This window comes from Rhodamnia argentea, chromosome 3 (assembly GCF_020921035.1).
Source record: "Rhodamnia argentea isolate NSW1041297 chromosome 3, ASM2092103v1, whole genome shotgun sequence".
Lineage (NCBI taxonomy): Eukaryota > Viridiplantae > Streptophyta > Magnoliopsida > Myrtales > Myrtaceae > Rhodamnia > Rhodamnia argentea.
Window position 1 is genome coordinate 13,378,175 of NC_063152.1, and position 10,178 is coordinate 13,388,352.

Here is a 10,178-nt window from a genome sequence, read left to right on the forward strand (position 1 = left end):
CCGCCTTTGAAATCCAAGACATAGGCTCTTAGCATATCCTCAAGAGTCTGGATCTTCCTTTCGGATCGACCATCTGTTTGCGGGTGATAGGTCGTATCGAACTGCAGCTTCATTCCTAAAGCAGCATGCAGACTTTTTCAAAATGTGGTAGTGAACTTGGGATTACGATCTAAGGTAATCGTCACCGGTACTCCATGCAGTCTCACGATGTGCCTCACATACAAATCTGCATATCTGTCCATGGTGAAGTCTTTTCTTACTGGAATGAAGTGTGCCGACTTCGTTAATCTATCGACTACAACCCGGATCAAATCATGTGCTCTCTGACTTCTTGGCAATCCCATCACGACGTCCATCGTGATATGCTCCTATTTCCATTCCGGGATCTCTAAAGGCCGCAGGAGTCCTCCAGGCTTACAGTCTTGCACCTTGACCCGCCGAAAGGTCAAACACTTAGCCACATGTTTGGCTATATCCGCCTTCATTCCATTCCACCAAAAATGTTGCTTCGTATTCTGATACATCTTGGTACCTGCAGGGTGGATACTATAACTGCTATGATGCGCCTCCGATAAGATATCCTCCCTTAGACTTTCATTGACCGGCACAACTAGACGTCCTCTAAACTTGAGTATCCGATCATTGGCCACTTGAAAGTCAACTCTTCGTTTAGCTGAGTCCTCTTGAAGGATCTTCTGAATAGTAGGGTCCGTCGATCGTAGGGTCTTAATTCCGGTATGCACTTCCGGTTCAATCCTCAAAGTATCCACTAGACTTGACAGACGACTTATCTCTAACTTGAAGTCCGAGTCTCCCACTTGCTCAAACAGACGCCATTCATTCACACGTAATTGAGCAATCGCTGATTTTCTACTCGGGGCATCTGCAACCTTATTCGCCTTGCTCGGATGATATAAGATCTCACAATCATAATCCTTAAGCAGCTTTATCCATCGACGCTGCCTCATGTTCAACTTTTCTAAGAGAATAGGTACTTGGGACTTTGATGATCGGTATACACTTGAAAAATTTCCCCAATCGGATAATGCCTCCAATTCTTCAGCGCGAACATGACCGCAGCCAACTCCGTGTCGTGTGTTGGGTAGCTCAACTCATGGGGTTTCAATCGGCGAGATGCATACGCTACTACCCTTCCATGTTGCATCGTAACAACCCTTCCATGTTGCATTAGAACACACCCTAGACCTCCGAGAGACGCATCACTATATATCTCGAATCCTCCGGGACGAGACGGAATCGTCAACACCGGAGCCGTAGTCGCCTTATGCTTAAGCTCTTGGAAACTACGCTCGCACTTGTCTGTCCATTCATACTTCACATCCTTTTTCAGCAGCTTAATCATAGGCGAGGCTATAGCTGAGAACTTCTCTACAAATTGCCTATAATAGCCCGCCGGACCCAAAAAGTTTCTGATCTCAGTCACTATCGTCGGTCTTGGCCAGCCCACGATCGCCTTAATCTTAGACGGGTCCACAGCAATACCTTCGTCGGAAACTACGTGGCCTAAGAACGCCACACGAGCCAACCAAAACTCGCATTTATTGAGCTTGGCAAAAACTCGATGCATTCTCGTAGTCTCCAACACTATCCTCGGGTGTTGTTCATGGTCCTCAGAACTCTTCGAGTACACCAGGATATAGTCTATAAACACTATGATAAAGCGATCCAAGAATTCCTTAGACACTCTGTTCATTAGATCCATAAAAGCAACATGAGCATTTGTCGGACCAAACGGCATCACCGTGAATCATAGTGTCCATGACGCATCCTAAATGCCGTCTTCGGTATATCCTCTTTCCCGATCCTCAACTGATGGTATCCCGTCCGTAGATCAATCTTAGAAAACACTGATACTCCTTGCAGTTGATCGAACAAATCATCAATCCTCGGCGGTGGGTACTTGTTCTTGATCGTCACTTGGTTTAGCTGCCTATAGTCTATACACAACCTCATAGACCCATCCTTCTTCTTAACGAATAACACGGGCGCTCCCTAAGGTGATGCACTAAGGTGAATGAACCCTTTATCCAATAGTTCCGCATTTGAATCTTGAGTTCCTTCGGTTCTGACAACGTCATCCTATACGGCGCCTTAGAGATCGGCTCCGTCCCCGGAGTTAGCTCAATCACAAACTCTATTTCTCTATCCGTCGGTAATCCAGGCAGTTCTTTGGGAAAGACGCCTGGAAACTCACATACTACAGCAATATCCTCTAGCTTTGTTTCCCCAGCAGACGTATCCACTACTGCAGCCAAACAACCTTGGCAACCACTTTCCAACAAGCGAGTCACCTCTAGCGATGAGATTACTACGATTGAGGTTCCTCCTCGATTTCCCACAAATTCAAAATTGGCTCCATCCAACGACCTAAATTGAATAGCCTTGCGAAAACGATCCATTATGGCCCTTTGCTTTGTTAACCAGTCCATTCCCACGATTAGATCAAAATCGTACATCTCCAATACAACTAGATCTATCTCACTCTCGTGACCATTTACTATTAGTCTACAACCAAGATAGCCTATTGCAACTATTACGCTATCCTTTAAATGTGTAGACACCTTGAAAACAATATCTAACGGTGCCACAATTAAACTAGAAAGCTTAACGAACCGATCCGCAACAAACGAATGCGTAACACCAAAGTCAAACAAAGCATAGGCTACGCTATTCTGCAAGAGGACCGTACCTGTGACGGTCGGGGAATCCTTTGCCTCCTCTCGGGTGATAGCAAACACTTGTCCTTGCGCCTAGGGTCTGTTTTGGTAATTCGGTGGCGCAATCCTTCCAACCCGGCCTCCCAGCGGCTTTACTTATTGCCTCTACGGGCGGTCCCTCACAAGATAGCCCTGTTGGCGACATCCAAAGTAGGCTTCACGCATCCCACACAGAGCAAACCCATGCCTCTAATTACATAAGCGATAGACATCATCTCGGCGAGATATCGGCTTACTAATCGCTCCTCGACAATTAGGCGGGATGTTAAATCTGTTACCTTGCATCGGCCTCTTCCCTTGCCGCTTATCAAACCTATTCGAGGGCACGAACCGCGATCCAGAAGTGGCAGCCCTTTCAGCCAAATCTTGTTCTACCATCCGAGCTCTCTCATAGAGGTCATTGTAGCCCTTCAAGTTGATTGGTACCAGCACACTCCAAATCTCGGGCTTCAGCCCATCTCTGAACCTTCCGGCCCTATCCACAAGCTCTTCAACCAGCCTAGGAGCGTACTTAGATAGCTTAGCAAATTTGGCCTCATACTAATCCACTGTCACCTGGTTTTGACGCAGGCGAAAGATCTCTGCCATCTTTTGCTCTCTTACGGTATCTGAGAAATATTTCCTATTAAACGCTTCCACGAAGGCATCCCACATCGGGACCATGCCCTTGGGGAAGACTCTATCCTTAGAAGCTCTCCACCATGTACTTACGTTTCCTTACAACCGGTATATGGCCAGGGTGACATTGTCCTCATCGGTACACCTTAGCAAGTCGAACGCTTTCTCTAGCTCCTCGATCCACGAGGTGACAGCTTCGGGATCTCCGCTCCCAGTGAACTTGGGCGGTTTCAACTTAAGAAATTGCTCCACCATCCTTTGAGCCAGGCGTCCATCATTCATAGCTCTCGCTGGCGGATTCACGGGTGGGGCTTCAGAAGCAACGGCGGCAGCAGGGTTTTGATTTCACACTTGTTGCCCCATCGGGTCTCCAATAGCTCCAAGCACTTGTAGGATCCCAGCCATAATCGGCTCTTGCTCAACAGGTCCAACGACACGCGGTGCTCTTTCTTCCTATAGACTTTCCTCTATCGGCCCGACAGGCCCAATCTGGGGTCCTCGGGGTGCTCTTCTATCGTGTTCGCTCATTTCGCAAGTAAATTACGGAGTCCCGCATACCTCATAGCAAGCGCAATCGTAAGACAGCCCCACAACTCAAATCCATATCAACAACCACATGCATAACGATTATTAACCCACTAATTATCCCAATTTCTATCACTCCTTATTACTCTAGGCTAATGACCGGATGGATTAGGCTGACTTTATCATCATACCACCTTGGGCGAGGATGTCACACCCCGACTCTTCGGCTCGCAACATCCCTACCAATTCGCCACAAGTCATAAATGATAGCATCCTAGGTACATTATCGACTTACGAAATTACGGCGCATGCGGAACGTGCAACTCTCCCAAACAAACAAGATCGGCGGGATAGAATAGTAGAAAAATCACCACAATCATTTCATAAAAGATCATTTCATTCATAAAGCAAGAGCAGATGAATTTTAACTCTATAGAGCTACACACAGTCATAGACAACCCCATACTTCGGGGCGGCTCTCTAAGACCTCAAAAAGAAACACGGTCGGGTAGGGTTAAACCCTCATCTACTCCCAAAAAATCCTACAACGATCCTCGCCTTAATGTCCACAAGCCCCATCATTGCCTGAAAATGGTTAACAATGACAAGGTGAGAAATAAATCTCAGTGAGCCAACGCCTAAGCCTGGCTAGGGCGTTGATTCGCTCAAACATCCTAACAACCGGTCACATCATCACATAGTAGATATTTCAACTACATGCAAGCTTACCCTCCAGGCCACACGTAATGCAATGCGTACGCGACTCAATAGTCAAATCAATCAAACCAGATCAATCCATTGGCAAAGCATCACAGCACTTACATGCACATGACACCACACGTAGTCCATTTATTATCAGCAACGACCCGTAGGGCCAGCACACTAGTCGGTTGGTGCTATCTGGGCAGGGCCAGGCATTGTCCCTTAGTTCCTACGACGGCTTCTGATAGTCCATGTGACTCCACTCGACCAACCGTAAGACAATGATTGTCGACACAGCACAAAGCTAACGGGAATCCTTAAAAGGCTTCGGCCCTTCACAAGCTGCGACCGGCAAACGAATAGCCAGAAGATAATGACCGACGCGCATCCAAGAATCAGAAGACAATGATTGCCAGGACCGACCAACTAGAAGACAATTATTGTCGGAATTATCTAATTATGTGACCACTCAAACACTTCGACAACCATCCATTTCATTTCTTTGGATTAGATCGAATGCTCATACTCGCATGTTCAAATGCTTGACCCAAGGCTATTTTCGTGCAAAATCATGCAACTCGATATCATACGTGGTCACATGAATGCGCAATTATATCGACCGACGGATCAAGCAATTCAGGGCGATTAACCTCTAATCGGACCCCCACGGCAACCAATAATCCACTTTGGCATTCATACTCAACAATTCAAGAATCAATTCATCAATTACGGCCAGTCAATTTTTAATTACAATTTCAATCCCAATTGATGATCAATCGCGCGCTCGTCTCTAACCTATCGCTCACTCGTGATCAATCAACACAATCAATCAATTCTAATCACCAATTAGCCACAAACAACCTAGCTAATCGACTAGTCTTAAATAATTACGGTCATTTAGCTCGAACCATGTTTCTATCTAGCCCAACCGTAATTAATCTACCTAAATACCCTAATTAGCTAATTAATCTAATTCCGAACCCAATTAGCGTCCAAACCAAGAGTTAGGGGCTAACTCACAATTTTAACTAGCTCGGGTAGTCTCAGCTCGGGCGGCGATGATAACGAACTTGCCTTAGCTCGGCTCGACGACGACTATTGGCGACTCGTGACCCAATCGACTTTGGGCTTCCAACTTGGTCAAGGATGGCCCGAAGGACTTGGAGACACCTCGGGACAGCGGCATGGGACCCGAGGGTGGCGGCCGGTAGTAGGAGTTAGGCGAAACAGTGGCGGCCAGCTGTGAACAGTAGATCACAGAACATGACAGCGGTGAAAACAGGGAAACAGAGCTGTTTTGTGGGGTTTTGGGCGGCTCACGAGCCGGGGAGAAGTTTGGCCATGGTCGGGGTCTCCGGGGTAGTCTGTAGGTAACGCCGGAGGCGGTAGTAGATGGCTGAAGGGGGTAGTGCAGCGGCTGGATAGAACCGGTGCAGAAACAGGGCGCTTGGGTCAGAATAGGGGAGAGGTTTCCGGGGCTAAAATCGAGCTCTATGGGCGGCGAACCACTTCCAACAGCTTTGGGGGACGGTAAGGTATGGAGGACGGTCACCGAGGGTGATTGACGAGCGGCAGAGCTGAACTAAAATAGCTGCGGCAGCTACGGAAATCGGAGACGCCAAAATAGGCCAGGTGTGCATCGAGGACCGCTCTGGGGCTGTTCGTGGCGGCTCGAGGTGGCACGCGGCGGTCGGACGGAGTTGGGATGGTATCCAGAGGCAAGCGGAGGTGGCTAGAGGCAGCGGTGGTTGTGCGGCAGCCCGTATAGAAGCAAAGACCCGAGCGACACAAAATAGGGGAGGTGGGGGGCTTGGCTCGCGAGGGTTGTTCGGCGCCTTCCATGGTGGTCGTCAATGGCGGGTGGGCCGAGGTGCGACAGCGTGGAGCCGAGGTAGCGGTGGTCGTGCAACAAGAACCGAGGAAGGAGGAGGAAGCTTCAGTGAGGGAAGAGATGCTCGCACGGTGAAGGGGGGGGGGGGAGAGGTCCGCAGAGAGAGAGAGAGAGAGAGGGATCAGTTGACCAAATTTTACTGGTGGGTGAGGGAATTTATGGAAAGTGCGGCCCACAAGATATTTTTAAATATCTTGTCTTCTAGTGTATTATTGGAGGGTGAAACGGTCTTTTGATAAATCAAGACTAAACGAATTTTTGGCTCGACCGACGGAGAATAAAATTTGGATTTTCACAAGCTAGGTTCGGTCCGGAAAAGGTCTAGGCGCGAGAATTAAAAATCCTAAGTCGCAGCGACCGAGATTTCGAGACCTAATCGAAACCGAACGACAAATCGGGACTCGTTCAAAATTCGTCACTTAAGCCCTTACGATCTGAAATTTTGCACCGACTAAAATTTAATTTTCTTCCTTTAATTGAATTCGGGCAAATTACATACTACGAATTTCCAGGGCGTCACAAGGTTACAACAGAGTTTCAAGTAAGAATATTAGATAGCAAATCTAATATTTCTCCGTAATCTCTCAAGGAAAATAATTAAAAATAAAAGTTGTACTTCTCTTACATTGAAAGAACAAAAATTGGAAGAAGTAAAGCCAAAAAGAAATGTTTAGTATATTATAAAGAAATCATTTGAAAAGACACAAACTTTCGAAGATTAAATAGTTATGTCTAAACAAATACAACCTTTCGAAAGCTAAGTAGTTATGTCCGAATAGACGCAATTCGAAATGCACCTTTTCAAAGGTTGTAAGAGCCATTTGTGAACAATGTAACCATTCCAATAAAACAAGATGGTTATCGTTGTTAGTGCCAAATCTAGTTCACATGCGCACTCACATCTTTTCGATATTGGACAAGGCTCCTCTTAGTTTGTTTGTAAAAAAATCTACCAACACTTTGTCAACGCCAAAGATATTACGGTCATCAACAAGCACATATTTGACAGGTGAATGAGAAAAAAAACACGTAACAACACGTGAATAATGGGGGGGTCACTTGCATAGCAAAATAGTGTCATGACACATATGCCAATCCATTGACAAACATGGATATTAATAAATGTTGGATTTAATGGGTGCATGGGAAGGACCGTGGCCCGCCCATATAGGTTATCATAGCCATTGACCCATATTGGATAACTACTTAAGGCGCTTATCAAATTTATTTTGAACGTGATAAAGGGTCACGTTTCAAGCGTCGTTATTCTCTTGTTAAGAAAACAGATGTCGTTGCTTCCTCATATCATTCAAGAGAGAGAAACAGAAAGAAGGGAGTAGAGAACGAACAAACAACGAATTCCAACTCAACTTCCGAAAATCATATGGACGAACAATCTTTCTAGGGACTACAACGGTAACATCTAATCCGTGGAAAAATGAGGTATGTTTGTTTCGTGATGTGCTTCTCCGATCGGTGATTCAAGATGATTCTAGGGCTTGTTGATTCGGAGTAATTCCGTTGTATATGTTTATGAGATCGGTTCCCTTCATTGGTATCAGAGCAATTGTTCTTGTTTCCCGATCGTTGTGAATGTTCGTAATCGTTTTTAGCGTGAAAGAACCACTTGTATGTAGTTTTTCGTCGATACTGTTCATAGCCCATTGATATAATGTTTACCATTTGTTTATGGTTGAATAATGGGTGCAATTTTTCATCGGTTATGGAGATTTGCAAATTAGTGTTTTTCGGCCATGGAGTTTTTCGCCGATTCTAGCGAAATTTCAGCGAATCACAGCCTGGCTTCCGGCAACTAGGGTCGCACCGCCATGGGCACCTAAAGCCCCAATGTTTCTCGGCATTTGGTTGTTCGCCAGATACGAATTTTACGGGAAATTTTGCGGATTAGGGTTCCGCATCGGAGCGTTTTTTGCTCGATTCCAAAAAATTTCTTCACTGTTTTCATTGATTCTTGGATCTATGTGGTCAAGCCGACGTGGTAATGAAAACCCACTATTAATTTTGGCTTGTGGTGGACTGTCGGAGGAGAATCAGGCGAAGTCGTGGAGGAATGTGTATTGTTCGCGAAAGAAAACCGTCACAAGGAAGAAGAAGTTTCGGCCAATCCGAGCACTTTCGGGCAGACCATGGACAAGGGAGCCCGTGCATTCAGTTATAAATTTAAAAAACAAAAAAACTACCCATTGGGCAGTCCGCCCGAGCAATGTGGGCAATGGGAGAGTTTCCCATGAGACTGCCCACGTGGGAGATTTTTTTTTTATCGCATTTAAAAAAAAGAGGAAGGAGGACAAATGTCGAAAGTGGGATTTGAACCCACGCCCTCCGCATTGAAGCCTAGTGCCCTGGACCGCTCGGCTAGGTTATTTTTAACAAGTCAAATTTGTGAAATGAAATTCAAGAAGGGGCACGTGAATGAGGGTAAAAAAAAAATGGTTTTACCCCCTTCCGCGCAATGATTTTCCAATTTTGGCCCTAAATGCGTGCAACACCCTTTGGGCCCCCGATTTGTGCCAGAATTTACATTTTTGCTCTTACATGCAATATTATGAATATTTTACATGAAATTAGGTGTGCTCTCAATTTATATCTTGTATTATGAAATTAAAGTACGATTTAATGCGTGAATTATTTGTGTATTAGTTCAAATCATGCTATGCCATGTTATGATTATAATATAAGTGGATCATTATGTGATTTATGATCTTTATTCGAGTGGGGAGTTCTATTAAGTTTTAGTAACTTTAACGAACTCAATTTTACTTAAATGATTATATTAATGGTAATTTTAAACGAGGATTCTTGGATGATGATTGGGAACGTAGTGAACTTTCGAATCTAGGGCCTTATGTGAAATTATTTATTAATATAATTAGTTAGTGTAAAATAGATGCATAAATGTTAGGCATTAATGGTTCGTGAATACATGTATATAGAACTTTGTGTTCAGATACAATGGTTTTAGCTCTTACAATATCGTGCCCGAGCTTGATTAAAGAGAGAAATTGGACGGCGAAAATTATGAAAACTGGAATAGGATCCAGTATGTGCTAGAAGAGCAAGAAGCACTAGGAGGTCTTAACCTAGTTATGAAAGAACCTAAAGATTGGAATACCGCACAATATAGAAGGGAATAAGCATTTGCCGCATGGAATAAGATGAACTCTATTGCTCGCATTATGTTGCTGAATATCATGAAAATAGTTTTATGCATGAGTTCAGATATTTATGAAAATACTATAGTCAAGTGAAAGGCATTAAAAACTAAGTTTGGTTAAACATTGGTCACCAACTTGAGATAGATCACTATAAGGTTTGACACTTATATGATACCTCATGGGAAAAATATGAAACCATATTTTGCGGCGTTTGTCAAACATGAGAAGTGAACCGTAAGATACGGCCACATTTTGACCGGTGAGTAGAAAGTGCAAGCAGTAATCCGTTCTTTGCTTCATAGCTATGTACATATGAAAATCCACTTAATCTACAATAAAAGCAAGTTTTTTGGAGACATTATGCGCCGTCTTGAACTAGAGGTGGATCGCCTTTTGGCGGCTAAACCTAAAATCAATATTTGTTATACTGGTTTTAGTTCAAATGAGCTTTGTGCTCAAAGTGTAAGCGTCAAGGTGGGTTTAAGAAGTGGAAAGGATAAAGGAATAGAACCTTCCGGATAGAAATCG

General features: G+C 44.6%; 1 protein-coding gene across 1 annotated transcript; it reads right to left on the reverse strand.

The window, feature by feature from the left end:
* Positions 1-368: 368 nt before the first annotated feature.
* On the reverse strand, positions 369-1,759 carry LOC125314103. Its single transcript, XM_048275565.1, has 2 exons — positions 1,207-1,759; positions 369-979 (listed from the first exon to the last, which is right to left on the reverse strand). Exons 1-2 carry the CDS (start codon positions 1,757-1,759, stop codon positions 369-371), a joined length of 1,164 nt encoding a protein of 387 aa, XP_048131522.1.
* Between the last annotated feature and the right edge of the window lie 8,419 nt (positions 1,760-10,178).